This window comes from Heptranchias perlo, chromosome 17 (genome assembly GCF_035084215.1).
Source record: "Heptranchias perlo isolate sHepPer1 chromosome 17, sHepPer1.hap1, whole genome shotgun sequence".
Lineage (NCBI taxonomy): Eukaryota > Metazoa > Chordata > Chondrichthyes > Hexanchiformes > Hexanchidae > Heptranchias > Heptranchias perlo.
Genome location: NC_090341.1, coordinates 26,478,119 through 26,493,664, shown reverse-complemented (window position 1 = coordinate 26,493,664; position 15,546 = coordinate 26,478,119). Strand labels below are relative to the sequence as shown.

General features: G+C 42.9%; 1 protein-coding gene across 1 annotated transcript in view; it reads left to right on the top strand.

Annotated features, from left to right (window-relative positions):
* Nucleotides 1-11,021: 11,021 nt before the first annotated feature.
* The window catches only part of arhgef3 (Rho guanine nucleotide exchange factor (GEF) 3), a 308,969-nt gene continuing 304,444 nt past the window's right edge, over nt 11,022-15,546 (top strand). The window contains exon 1 of the mRNA XM_067998757.1: nt 11,022-11,179. Within this exon, the coding sequence (XP_067854858.1) occupies nt 11,145-11,179 (35 nt within the window). The 5' untranslated portion in view covers nt 11,022-11,144. The remainder of the gene's footprint in view (nt 11,180-15,546) is intronic.

Sequence of the window (15,546 nt, the reverse complement as noted above, 5' to 3'; positions counted from 1 at the left end):
TTCTTTTCCTCTGCATGTGTGTGTTAGTTCCTTTCCCCTTGTTCTGTTCCTTTTTAAATACTTTAAATATTAACTAGTCTGTTCTCTCCACAGTTGCTGCCTGAGCTGCTGAGTGTTTCCAGCAGTTTCTGTTTTTATAACAAAAAGTTTGCTGACTTTTTAATGGCGTTATTCACTATTTATTATATAGCAGAGATGAAGCTTTATTGGGAGACTTTTTGAATTCAAACACTTAAAAAGTGTTCAATATAGGCAGGTTTCACTATTTTAATAAAAGCAAAATGTGCACGTTGCACAAATGGATTAATCACGTGATATGCATAAACATTTCAGCTCTGGTAGTGAAGTGTTTGCCATTCAGACCCCAACCTTAACTGGCATACCAATATGATTATATTCAATATGTGAGTTTAACTGATTCTCCACCAAACTATTAGATGGAATCACTTATGATGGCAAATCCTTTCATTTATCTTGCCTGTCGTGCATGGTCACTGACGGCCCATTCAGAATCACATTGTGCAGCTATGTATAATGTACATTGTGCAGAAATGTATAATCCAATCTGTGCCAACTAAACAAGAGCCGAGCGAAGATGGGAGGATAGCATCAGTAAAAACATTTAAAATGCATATCTTTTTAAGGTTGCCTGGGATCATAGCAACAACGAGCTGTACGATGGGGTGACAGGATATCGATTCAGATCTTTCTAATCTTGATATAGCAGGGATGGAGTAGGGAATGAAGGTACAAGTAGAGGGGATGAGAAAATACGAGTCAAGCCACGTTGGTCTTTTACACCTTGTGGAAAATACTTGGAATGTGATATTGGCAGGGCACTGGGAGCAGCTCTCCAGCCTGTTCTCCTTTTTGTAGAATGTGCATAGTGTGAAGCGAAATGGAGAAAAGGAATTATCAAAAAAAGATAATTTACTGAGAAACTTTTCACAAAATTTACAGTGGTTTCAACCTTTTTATTTTCAACCAATTAACTGATTCTTCCTTCCTGCTGGAACTTGACTAGTTTCCATCAGGAAGTTCCTGACTGCAGGTGGCTGTGAGGCTCATTGATTTTGTTTCCTAGCAAGCAGCCAACTATAACAACAACAAAAACTGGGAATCATTCCTCATCCATGAATTACGCTATCCTTGGCTGAAAGGGGAGAAACTAGCCTGTGATTTCTAGAGGACATCTTCACACCTCCTTTACTGACCTTCCAGGGAGTGTGCTTGGGTAAATGAAAAGAGGTCGCTTTCTGGGCAATATTTTGCTTCCTGCCATGCACATGACCTATTTGAACTTGGCAAACTTGCCCAGTAAGATAAATGTAAGTCCAGAATTCCTACCAGGCAGTTCTGCTGAACAAAAATGTGATATTTTTCTATGGAGTAATGGATATTTTTTTTTCAAAAAATATACTTTATTCATAAAATTTGTAGCAAAAACATACAATGCATTTGTCATATCACATTCCAATCGTACACAATACAGATTATACAATTTGCAGGTTAAATCAAGTACAGTTCAATGAACACATTGTGCATAATTACAGTTCATGACACTCTGGGGTGTCTCATTGCATTATACTCAATACAGATTATTGATTTCAGATTCATTACAGGTACATTGCAGATACATTACAGCAATTTGAATTTTACATTCTGGCGGGGGGGTTTCCCTGATTGCAGCCCCTCGGTATACAATGGCGGGAAGGCTCTAAATGGCTGCCTTTCCCCACAGAGCCTTTGCGGCGGCCGCACCTAGCTTTAGTGCGTCCTTGAGCACGTAGTCCTGGACCTTGGAATGTGCCAGTCTGCAACACTCGGTCAAGACAGCTCCGTGCACTGGAAGACCAGCAGGTTTCAGGCAGACCAAAGGGTGTCTTTCACCGAGTTAATGGTCTTCCAGCAGCAGTTGATGTCTGTCTCAGTGTGCGTCCCCGGGAACAGCCCGTAGAGCACAGAGTCCTGTGTTACGGAGCTGCTCGGGACGAACCTGGACAGATACCACTGCATCTCTCTCCAGACCTTCTTTGCAAAGGCGCATTCCAGAAGGAGATGGGTGACGGTTTCGTCTGCACCGCAGCCTCCTTGGGGACAGTGTGCGGTGGTGCTGAGAGTCCGGGAATGCATGAAGGATCTGACAGGAAGGGCCCTTCTCACCACCAGCCAAGCTATGTCTTGGTGCTTGTTTGAAAGTTCTGGCGATGAGGCGTTCTGCCAAATGACATTGACAGTCTGCTCGGGGAACCAACTGACAGGATTCATCGTCTCCTTTTCCCGCAGGGTCTCGAGGACGTTACGTGCGGACCACTTACTGATCGCCTTGTGGTCGAAAGTTTTTTTTGCATAAACTTTTCGACGAGGAACAGATGGGGTGGAACGGTCCAACTGGACGGAGTGTTCCGTGGCAGCGTGGCCAGGCCCATCCTTCTCAACACCGGGGACAGGTAGAACCTCAGCACGGAGTGACATTTTGTGTTTTCGTACCAAGGGTCCATGCAAAGCTTGATGCAGCCGCACACGAAAGTGGCCATCAGGATGAGGGCCACGTTGGGCACGCCTTTCCCCCCTTTCTCCAGAGATTTGTACATCGTGTCCCTGCGGACACGGTCCATTTTTGATCTCCAGATAAAGTGGATGATGGCTCGGGTGACTGTCACGGCGCAGGAGTGAGGTATGGGCCAGACCTGTGCCAAGTACAGCAACACCCAGAGCACCTCGCACCTGATGACCAGGTTTTTGCCCATGATCGAGAGGTATCGTCGATCCCACAGTCCTAGTTTCTGCCTCACCTTGGAGATACACTCCTTCCAGTTCTTGGTGCACGCCCCGGACCTCCCGAACCAGATTCCCAGCACCTTCAGGTAATCTGACCTGATGGTGAAGGGGACAAAGGATCGGTCGGTCCAGTTCCCAAAGAACATGGCCTCGCTCTTGGTGCGATTTACCCTGGCCCCTGAGGCCAGTTCGAACTGGTCGCAGATGCTCATCAATCTGCGGACCGACAGCTGATCCGAGCAAAAGACGGCGACGTCATCCATGTACAGGGAGGCCTTGACCTGAGTGCCTCCGCTGCCTGGGATCGTCACCCCTCTTATGCCCGCATCCCTCTTGATGGACTCGGCAAAGGGTTCGATGCAGCATGCGAACAAGACGGAGGAGAGAGGACAGCCCTGCCTGACTCCAGATTTGATCGGGAAGCTTTCTGATTCCCACCCATTGATTGAAACGGCGCTATTGATGTTTGTGTAGAGCAGTTGGATCCAATTGTGGATTCCCTCCCCAAACCCCATTTTGGAGAGCACGTCCATCATGTACGTGTGGGATATTCTGTCAAAGGCCTTCTCCTGGTCCAGGCTGATCAGGCAGGTATTCACCCCCCTGTCCTGTATGTAGGCGATCATATCCCTGAGTAGCGCCAGGCTATCAGAGATCTTCCTGCCGGGTACAGTGCAGGTCTGATCGGGGTGAATTACCACCTCCAGGGCTGACTTGGCCCGATTAGCGATGACCTTGGACAGAATTTTGTAGTCCACATTAAGTAGTGAGATGGGTCGCCAATTTTTGATTTCTTCCCTCTCCCCCTTCCGCTTGTAGATGAGGGTGATGATGCCTTTCCGCATGGAGTCTGACATGCTGCCTGCCAGAAGCATACCCCCGTACACTGGATATGTGCTGTATGATTGTCAGCACATATCTTTCAGTTATTCTTAGAAATTCCAAAAAGTAACAGCCATACAATATGCACCTTCTACTTTTGAAATGAACTGGGGAAAACATCTAAGATATAGCTACTGCCCCACCCAGAGGCCTCGATTTTAAAATGGAGCTGTGAACTTATGCACTCCTTTCCCACCCTAATGTACAACTGCAATTTTAAATTGCAGGCAGCAAGGACACCCGAACCAAGCGAGTGGGGTCCTCTTTAAATATGCAGATTGGGCTCCAATCACATCATCGGGATCCAATCTGCCATTTTAACCTGAGGCCTGAGCAGGGGAGCAGTGGTGGTTCCCTCGCCAGGCCAAACCTGCTGGGAACACGAGCCAGGGCTAGAAGTAGGCCCAGTAAGATACTAATTTATTTTTTAGTTTCCTTTTGGGCCTGGAGGAGCAGGAGTGCTCCAACGCACCACACCTTGGGCCTCCCCTGTTCTAGAACTCCCCCCTCACGACTGGATTCCCATCCTATCCACTTATCTCAGTGCCTCGGACTGTTCCATCTGATCCCCAGCAGCTGCCTCTGGCCAGCATGATTTTAACAGCCAGGCAGCTGCTTCCCATCGACTACCCAATTGTTTTGGTCGGGAAATCAGCAAACAGCTTGCAAATGATGCCCAGCCATTAAAAACGGCCGAGTCTGCCTGCTGCCGCTCCTAGATGGGCACACTGCTCACTTTGCTGTGTTCCTGCCCGGAGTAAAATTCGAGGCCAGAATCTCAGATTCATTGAATGGTATTTGTAAACTGATCTCTCTGAAGTGAGCTTGTGAACATTTTGTCTCTTGGTACATAATTTCTCATGCCAGGCTCAAGAACAGTAAGTAATATAGAGTTCTTTTAGTTAGATTTAATTATGTGCAGTTTACTTGTTTATTGATGTTACTATATCCCTGGTTTGTTTATACTAAGTTCAAATTAAGTAAGGCTGAAAACTTCCACTCTTCATCTAGCCAATGGTCAGCTAACTTCCATAATGAAAGCCAAAACAACTCCACAGCCGCCAAGTAACATAAATCTGTTTATGTCTCCAGCTCCAATTTTTCAATTTGTTTTTTTTTCTGCTTTCCTGAGCATCTGATCCATTGTGGCCTCTTTCAGTTCTCGATTCTATTTTACTGCTCGTTATAAATCACTGTGGTGCTCCTAATCAGGCAGAAGACACTCTCAATGAGCAGAGAGATGCTCAGAGAATGTCCTGTTTCCATGTAACTCAGTGTCCAAAGTAAGACTTGAGACAAATGAGACATTTGCCCTAGGCCCAACGCACTAGGAACAGCAAAATTTTGATGGTAGTAATGGTCGTTGCTATAATGTACAGCAATGTCTAATGGGGATTCAGCACAAAACATGGGTATGACTATGAAACTGGTTGAAGTGTAGAAAACAACAGGTACTGGTTAGAGGAGTAATGTCAGGGTTGGGTAAGTACCAAATAGGGTACACTTGGGCTACTGTTGGGATCAGATACTGTTTCTAATTTACATCAATATCATGGATTCTGAAATTTTGCAGATGATGCCAAACTAGATGGGGCAGTGGAATCGAAGGAGGTAGCCCAAAAACTACAGAATGAGCTAAACAAAATATGAGGGCCGAACAATGGTAGATGAAACTTAATGCAGTCAAGTATTGCACATAGGAAGGAAAAATGGGCAACATGCACACTTCATAAATGATATTGAAATAGCTAAGAATGAAGTTGAAAGAGACCTAGGAGTCTTAGTAGAGTCAAAGCTCACCATTGCAGAGCAACAATCAACTAAGCCAATAGAATGTTGATCCACAAAATACATGTCAGAGGAAGCTGTGATCAAACTGCATTGTACTCTGGTCAAACCACACCTCGAATATCATATCCAGTTCCGGTGGCTGAGACAAAAGGAGACATCATTACAAGGAACGGCTGGTTAGACTCGACTTTTCAGCCTGGAAAGGAGCCATCTAAGAAGTAATCTTACAGAGGTGTATAAGATAGTAAATGGTATTTAAAAGATTAATCCTGAATACTGCATTAAATTAAACATTGGGAGTAGGACCAGGGGATACAGGTTCAAACTAGTAAAAGATAATTTTAGCACTGATATCAAGAGGTTCTTCACACAGAGTGATCAGCACTTGGAATGGACTTCCAAACAGGGTGATGGAGGTAAAAACCCTGGAATCATTTAAGAAACAATTAGATATAGCAATGGGGGAAGGGTGGGGTTGTTCTGGATGGCAGAATTAAGATGGGCTGAATGACCTTCCTAATCCCTAAGTGTTTTGTTAAATGCCTAGTGCATGCACACATAAAATCGATTATGTGCTAACAAGTTCATTTATTGGGTGGAGGCAATAGTTATGGATATGATACTTTCTCCATTTATTTTCAAAGGGAGAGGGTGCATAATGACTGGGGTGGAGAAGTGAGAGAATCAGTGAGTAACCAAGATTGTACATGAGACCACCTAAAACTTTATTTCAGCTTTTTGGTGGTTGTCGTTTTTTTTCTCTGAGTTTTCTGAGGAATGTAGTGAAATCGTACTAAACTGATCACCATTTGTAGTAAACAGTCACTAAGAATGATAATCTGCTTTCCAAAACTTCAATTCACCTGATGCTGAATTGTTGCAATTTTTCTATAGTCATCAGTGCAGTTTGATTGTGATGATTATTTTAATGGCAGTTCCCCATTATCAGATACTGTCTCCTTAAATACATCAATGACATAGATTCTGAAATTTGTAGATAATTGCATCAGTTGTAACATTAATAATCTGCACCATCTAGCCTGTGAATAGATAATGACATTACTAATAGGCTGCTAGTTAACTGGCCTTAACTGGTTAACTATAATAAATCCTGAGACAGATTCATGATTACTGCTGGGCAGCGATGCTCGACACTCATGAACACGTTAAAAAGCTGTGTAGTGCTCCGTTCAGAATGCTGATTTTTGGTTGAGAGCAATGAATGCAACAAAATAAAAACACTAACATTCTAAGCAGCACATCGGAGGAAGGGGCGGGGGCAGCAGCGGGGTGATGGAGAGACTGAGTAGCTGTTTAATCAGCTGGTGAGCAGCGCTACTCAGCAGCGTAGTACACATCGGTGATTGCTGCCTTCTCCTAGACTGATCTGTCATTATAATCATAAATTTGAGCTCATGCAAAACTCTGCTGCCCATATCCTAATGAGCACTAAGTGTGGCTCAGCCATCACCCCTGTGCTGGCTGACTTACGTTGGCTTGCTCATCCAGCAATGCCTCAAATTTAAAATTCTCATAATTTTAAAACATCCCGTGGCTTTGCTGTTTCCTATCTCTGCAACCTCCTCTAACCCTACAATCCTCTCAAAACTCTGTGTACCTCCAACTCTGACCTCTTATACATTCCTCATTCAATTCTCCCCACCATTGGCTGCCATGCCCTCAGCCATCTAGGCCTTAAGCTCTGAAATTCCCTCCCCCAAGACCTCTGCCTCTCCACCTTTCTCCTTTTAGACCCTCTTAAAACTACCTCTTTCATCAAGTTTTAGTCACCCCTCCTAATATCTTTTTTTGGCTTGTCAATTTTTGTCTAATTACACTCCTATGAAGCCCCTTGGGACTTTTTCCTAAGTTAAAGATGTTATTTAAATGTGAGTTATTGTTATACCACAGTACCATACCAGAGTGAGAGCTAAGATTATATGCTGAATTCCTGGAGTGGGGCTTGAACCCACTACCCCATAATTCAGAGGTTAAAGTATCAACACTCAAAATTTTCTCAATACATTCTTATACATGTTACATATTTTTGACATGATAAATGGGAAAATAAATCCAAACTTTTTGATAATAAAGACTTTTAAATGAGATTTTCTTGAAATTGCTATTTAAATCAAAGCCATGTAACTTCCCCTTCCCATATTATCTATTGTCAGCATTTGTCCAGACTTGCCTATCCTGAAACAAACTCTGCACAAATAGTGTAGATTGAAAAGTAATATTCTTTTTTTAAAATTCCACTCTCATCAGGTGAGGCAATCATGTAATAATGGCATTTTCTCAGTGTAATTTGTGCAGCCAGTCCCTTAAATGATCTCGCTTGGTGTTCTCCCTAGATACTCAGAAGGCTTTTAAAAGAGTTGAGTAATCTTCCGACAAGTGGATTGGAAATCATAAGACTTCGAGAGATCGTCATCTGGTGGGTCTTCTTGATTAAAACACTCATTCCTGGTCATTAGTTGTTACCAATAGAATAGGTTCTCCTACTTTTGAGCTGTTTTAAGGTATGTGACCATTATCAGCAATACTTTTCACATTGGCAGTTGAATCGCCGGTAGTATGCTTTCAAGCTGAAACATTGAGGATCTGTATGGTGAACCAAGAACATTAAGTCTTGCTCTATGCAAACAATATGTCGTTTGTCTCTCACCTACAACTTTCCATCCCATGTTTTGGATTGTGTGAAGCATTCTGGCCATCTATTGGGTGAGAAGATCAATTATATCAAATCAGAGGTGATAATGACTTTTACCTCCTGGAGTTCATGATTCCATTTCTTTTAATTGCACCAGTTCAGGGTTTTGGTACTGGGGGTATGGACTGTTCCATTACATAATCTCAGGATAAGGTGTCGGCCATTTAGAACTGAGATGAGGAGAAATTTCTTCACTCAGAGGGTTGTGAACCTTTGGAATTCTCTACTCCAGGGGGCTGTGGATGCTCAGTCGTTGAGTGTATTCAAGACTGAGATTGATATATTTTTGGACTCTAAGGGAATCAAGGGATGTGGCGATTGGGCGGGAAAGTCGAGTTGAGGTCAAGGATCACCCATGATTTTATTGAATGGTGGAGCAGGCTCGAGGGGCTGTATGGCCTACTCCTGCTCCTATTTCTTATGTTCTTATATCAATTTTGCCTCTATTTCTAAGACAGTCCATGACAACATGGATTGTTGGGCTCATCTCCCACTATCTCTTTTATGGAAATGAATATTTTACCCAGTTAACTTTATGTACTTCAAATACTCCTGGTCATCATACCAAATATTACCATTGTGGCCCTTGATTGCTAGATATTGATTACCATCTGGAATGGAAGCCTCCTTCATGTTGAACATGGAGAACAAAGCTGTACAGGTCAGGTCTGATGCTCCGATAACACAGCGCAGACTCTCCCAAAGAGTTCTATGGGTTGGACGTCCCTTATTTTGTCGCCTTTCCTCTGCAGAATTCCTATTCACCATTTGCTGTGTGGTTGTGTTATCATCCCCCATGGTAGGAATATTTTGGTTGGGGTAGTCCTTCCTTTTCCTGTGACGATGAGGCACTATTTGGAATTTTTTTTTAATGTTAAATTAAAGGCAATTTTCTTCATTTTCAGCTCCCTGTATAATTTTCCCATTTCTCGTTGAAAATACAGCACCATTTTGTGATAATACAATCCACACGCAGTCAGCACTAGAATGCCTCAGGCTCCTTCCTTTGCCTCCTTTTCTTCATTGACATATTGCCGCTCAGTGACATTATCCATCGACATGGGGTCTGTTTCCATATATATGCTGATAACACCCAGCTCTATCTCTCCACCATCTTTGATCCACTAAAACTCTGTGTTGTCAGACTACTTGTCCAACATCAAGTCACAAATGAGCTATAGAAATACTTCCAATTGAACATCAGGAGACTGAAGCCATCTTATTTAGCTCCTGGCAATAACTCCATACTCCTGTTCCTGACACAATCTTTCCTCGGCTGATCACTCTGGCTGAACAAGATGGTCCTGTTTGCAAACTCCATGTCATATTTATTACCAAGAATGCTTATTTCCACCTTTGCCTTACCTCTAGTGCCATTGAAACCCTTATCCATGATTTTATTACCTCCAGGTTCTACTTCTCCCTGTTGGCCTCCTGATGTTCCACCTTACACAAACTCCAATTTGTCCAAAACTCCACACTAAGTCCCACTTACCCATGTACTTACCAACCTCCATTAGCTCCCTGGCCCACAACTCTTTGAATTCCATATTGTCATCCTTCTTTACAAATCCCTCCGTGGCCTCAACCCACCTTTACCTTCCAGGCCTACTTCAGATCCATGACTTTTGGTCCTCTAAAGCAGGCTGTCTCTGCTTCATCCCATCTTTCACCACCATCTGTGGCAGAGCATTCAGCCATCTCACCCTGCTCTATGGAACTCCCTATATAAATGCCTCCTCCTTGCTGCTTCTCTCTCATTTCTTCTAATTCTCTTTCCATTGCTGGGCTTCCATTTTCACCTCCGTGAAGCAACCTAGGACCTTTACTACCTTAAAGGTGCATATAAATGCAAGTTGTTGTAGGTCCCAGGAATCCAGCACAGGTTTGTACACACAGGGATGTGATTCTGCAACTGATTCCATCTTTTTCACAATTTATTTTCAAAAAATACACTTTATTCATAAAATTTGCAACAATACATTTGTCATATCACATTTCAAACGTACACAATACAGATTATACAATTTGCACGATACATAAAGGACAGTTCAAATATGATTCCAACAATACAGTTACACATTGTACATAATTACAGTTCATGACATTTTCTAGGGTGCCTCATTGCATTACAATCAATATAGATTATTGATTACAGTTACATTACAGGTGTAAGAGAAAATAGAAAATTCAGGATGTAACAATCTGCTGCAGTGAAACTGGCTGCACCCCGGCTGGCCAACAGAGCAACCTACTTTAAAGAGAAGCTGGGCCATCGTGTATCCCAGCCGTAAGAATTAAAAATATCACTGCTCTTCCCTATTTTAATTGTTTTTGAAAGATTTTTGTAGCTGTAAACCAGTACAACTGTCTGGGTGAGTCTACCCCGGCTCATTAGTGCATCGTTGTGGGTTTATCTGGAGTAACATGTACTGATGTAAAAACAAAACATTCCCCCACCCCAAATACACAAGAAACATCAAACAGCCCTGAATCGTCATAATTTTATGAATTTGGAAACGGGTAAGTGCTATCCCTACAGAGTTAAAGAGATTTTATTTACGTGGTTGTAACCTTTTAGGATCTTCGTGGGATCATTTTTCAGGCTTCTACTGCAGGCACTTTACGAATTTGAATGAAGTTACGGTCGAAGTTTTCCCCAGAAGGGGCTGTTACTGCTGTTCTGGGCCAGTTGCAGAGACAATGGGCGGAGCTGGAGGTTGCGCTCCGGGAAATAGACAAGGCGTTAAACCAATGCTGAGGCGCAGGGCATCTTCCAGGTTTGGAAGAAGGAAAGCTGCTTAAAGCACGGCGGTCGGTTCGAGAGGAAAAAGAACCTAACGTTTGATTTCTTGTCGGGAGTTTCGCGTATGGCCACATAGAGCCGAGCGATCAAGGTGCAGGAAGAGCAGACCCGGGATTGCTGAAATCTTCTGGTTTTGTCCAAGTCGTTGAGGGACCCTCTGTGACCCATCACATGCAAACAGTAAACTCGGAGCATGACGTTGCCAGGTAGTTTAGTTCTTTCACTTGCAATGACATTTATTGAAATACAATTGAGCGAGTACATCTGATTTTTCCCAAAATCGTAAAAGCCAAACTTTGCCAAACCGGTTAGGATTGAGGGTGATATCATTACACGTTGCTTGAACAAGTTTGTTGGATTCTTGATGACATTGGGCGGGCTGCTCTTATAATGATGTGTTTCTGTCATTGCCCTTCGAACCAGTACCCAGCCTGTATCATACGACTCACTGAGATTGGAGTCTGCCTTCATCGTGGAATTAGCTGGGGGTTCATTACTAGCATCGTTTTAAAATTGTAATTGAACAGAACGTGTTCATACTTGATCCAGGGATTGTTCCCAGTGTAATTCACTCACTTGGCTGATTCTGCCTGGGCCGGGTGAATGTACAATGTTACTATCCATCTGGCATTAGATGAGTTTTGACTGGGAAATCCAACATCGGAAGTAGTTCACTCGAGCAGTATGTACTTATCTCGAAGTGGAAGGAACTTTTCCAAACTGCTAAATTATCATGTTCAGTTTCAGGGCATGTCTGTCATCCCGACACAAAAGGTCCTCTTTCTCTGTGCTTTAAAGGGACCGCGTTCTGTGTTAATCATCAAGGGCACAGCAATGTTTGCTGTGATGGCTCTCAGATGTTTGTTTTCACGCCTCATTCGACTCAGAAAGAAAAGTTCACAGAAGGTGTAGAACTAGAGGCGAAACGGTGACACTTTGAGAGAAGCAAACTGTAATGTGTATCGAGGGTACAGTCTGGGTTAGTGAAGTAAATATGTCAAAGCTGACTTGCAGAGGCGTGCAATAGATTCACATTTTATGTCAGGGAAGGAAGCATTCTGTTTATTACACATTAAAATGGATTTATTTTAGTTACACTTGTTTTGGGTAATATTGCTGTGAGTAAAAATCACACTCCCACTGGCATGACATTGCACCTGAGGTGGGCAACATGGTAATGGGGAAGATGCTGCAGGCAGCCCATCACTAGTGTTTTCATTGATACAGCCCCCCAAATTACACTACCGTAGTACTGGATATTGGCAAGCAAGGTAAACTGATCATAAGAATCTGCTTACGGGGCAAAACTACATTTCCCAGCATGAATCATCAAGAAAATGAATTGTGCAGGAGAAACAAATTAACCTGTAAGTTTCTGTTAAAAACCTATTAATTTGAAAATTAATAGGTGTTTCTTAAAATGAGAATTAGTACATATAAATAATTAGTACATACAAATACATAAAGGGCAAAAGGGTAACTAGGGAGAGAGTAGGGCCTCTTAAGGATCAACAAGATCATCTATGTGCGGAACCACAAGAAATGGGTGAGATCCTGAATGAATATTTCACATCGGTATTTACGGTTGAGAAAGGCATGGATGTTAGGGAACTTGGGGAAATAAATAGTGATGTCTTGAGGAGTGTACATATTACAGAGAGGGAGGTGCTGGAAGTCTTAACGCGCATCAAGGTAGATAAATCTCCGGGACCTGATGAAATGTATCCCAGGACGTTATGGGAGGTTAGGGAGGAAATTGCGGGTCCCCTAGCAGAGATATTTGAATCATCCACCGCTACAGGTGAGGTGCCTGAAGATTGGAGGGTAGCAAATGTTGTGCCTTTGTTTAAGAAGGGCGGCAGGGAAAAGCCTGGGAACTACAGACCAGTGAGCCTGACATCTGTAGTGGGTAAGTTGTTAGAGGGTATTCTGAGGGACAGGATCTACAGGCATTTGGAGAGGCAGGGACTAATTAGGAACAGTCAGCATGGTTTTGTGAGAGGAAAATCATGTCTCACGAATTTGATTGAGTTTTTTGAAGGGGTAACCAAGAAGATAGATGAGGGCTGTACAGTAGACGTGGTCTACATGGACTTCAGCAAAGCATTTGACAAGGTACCGCATGGTAGGTTGTTACATAAGGTTAAATCTCATGGGATCCAAGGTGAGGTAGCCAATTGGATACAAAATTGGCTTGACGACAGAAGACAGAGGGTGGTTGTAGAGGGTTGTTTTTCAAACTGGATGCCTGTGTCCAGCGGTGTGCCTCAGGGATCGGTGCTGGGTCCGCTGTTATTTGTTATTTATATTAATGATTTGGATGAGAATTTAGGAGGCATGGTTAGTAAGTTTGCAGATGACACCAAGATTGGTGGCATTGTGGACAGTGAAGAAGGTTATCTGGGATTGCAACGGGATCTTGATCAATTGGGCCAGTGGGCCGATGAATGGCAGATGGAGTTTAATTTAGATAAATGTGAGGTGATGCATTTTGGTAGATCGAATCGGGCCAGGACCTACTCCGTTAATGGTAGGGCGTTGGGGAGAGTTATAGAACAAAGAGATCTGGGAGTACAGATTCATAGCTCCTTGAAAGTGGAGTCACAGGTGGATAGGGTGGTGAAGAAGGCATTCGGCATGCTTGGTTTCATTGGTCAGAACATTGAATGCAGGAGTTGGGATGTCTTTGTTGAAGTTGTACAGGGCATTGGTGAGGCCACACTTGGAGTACTGTGTACAGTTCTGGTCACCCTATTATAGAAAGGATATTATTAAACTAGAAAGAGTGCAGAAAAGATTTACTAGGATGCGACCGGGACTTGATGGTTTGACTTACAGGGAGAGGTTAGACAGACTGGGACTTTTTTCCCTGGAGAGTAGGAGGTTAAGGGGTGATCTTATAGAAGTCTATAAAATAATGAGGGGCATAGATAAGGTAGATAGTCAAAATCTTTTCCCAAAGGTAGGGGAGTCTATAACGAGGGGGCATCGATTTCAGGTGAGAGGGGAGAGATACAAAAGGGTCCAGAGGGGCAACTTTTTCACTCAAAGGGTGGTGAGTGTCTGGAACGAGCTGCCAGAGGCAGTAGAAGAGGCGGGTACAATTTTGTCTTTTAAAAAGCATTTGGACAGTTACATGGGTAAGATGGGTATAGAGGGATATGGGCCAAGTGCAGGCAATTGGGACTAGCTTAGTGGTATAAACTGGGCGACATGGACATGTTGGGCCGAAGGGCCTGTTTCCATGTTGTAACTTCTATGATTCTATGATTCTATTCTAAACAAAAGTTACTGGGAGTGTTGGATATGATAGTTGTCTATTGAGCAGGCCTGTGTTTTGTTCAGTTGAGTCTGCTCAATGGATAAATAGAGTATCCAATAATTCAATGTTGTGTAATTCTAGTCCTCTATTTATGACACAACTGATATTGTTTCAATTGAAAACAAATTATTTTTATTGAAAACTAAGCCCCAGACAATAGAAGGAAACTGAATTGTAATGTCAAATAACATTATGTCTAACTTTTTTGAAAATTGTGACTGGATTAAAAATAAATTGGTATTTTTCTACTTGAGTGTTCTAATATAGGGTTTTCTTTAAAATAGTTTGTCAGTGAGTCTAAATAACTGCATTGCAGCACCGCCTATTATGCCTGGCTGGAGGCAAAGCTGATATGTTGGTCTTGGCAAAATTTAAAAGTATAACAAATCAAGTTTTGGCCAAGGCCTTGCAATTAAACAATAGCTGAGCGTAAACTCTCATTTCCTGGGATTGGCAGGGAAATCCTTGCAGTGACTGTCAGTTTTGTATTGTTGGAATTTGTTTTTTTTAAAAATATTCTTCCTGGCACGTTTTTAATAAGTGGAATATACCTGTACAGTCAGTGATGAAACTATCAGATGTTTCACTTGCCATAAACTGTCAAGGATTTAATATCTTGGCATGTGCAGCTTGGGATTAAAAAAACTCTCCGGTGCTTAATCTGAGAAATGCCTTTTTTTCTTCTTCAGCAACAATTTGCACTTCTGTTGGTGCTCCTCAAGTTGAAGAAAATGTCTTTTCACTACTTAACAAGGTGGAAAGCTGGATGCTGAGCAGAAAAGAGAGTAATATTTATTTGGGGGAGGAGAATGAGATGGAAGGAATTGTAGGAGGCTTCTGAAGGTAGGCAGGGGGGGCAGCAAGAATAACTGGTTTTGGGAGAGAATTACAGAGGAGAGTACTGTAGTAACTGAAGGATAGTCTCTGATGGTGGAGTTTGGCAGTGAATAGGATGTCGGTGGAATGGAGAGTATGGACAGGGACGTATGGTTGGAGGGGGTTGCTCAAATAGTGTAGAGCGAGATCTTGGTGGAATTCAAAAGCAAGTACATGGATCCTGAAACCAATTCACTGGGCACAGAAAGCCAGTATCTAAAGGCTATTTGACCATTGAATACATCACAAATGATTGTGATCTTGTCCTCACCTGGGGGGGTGATTTTAAACCCCAAGAACAGGTGGGTTGGGGGCGGGTAGGAGTTGAAAGTCGTTGTGTTTTTGGGTCGCAACCTCAAAATATTCGGACTTTGC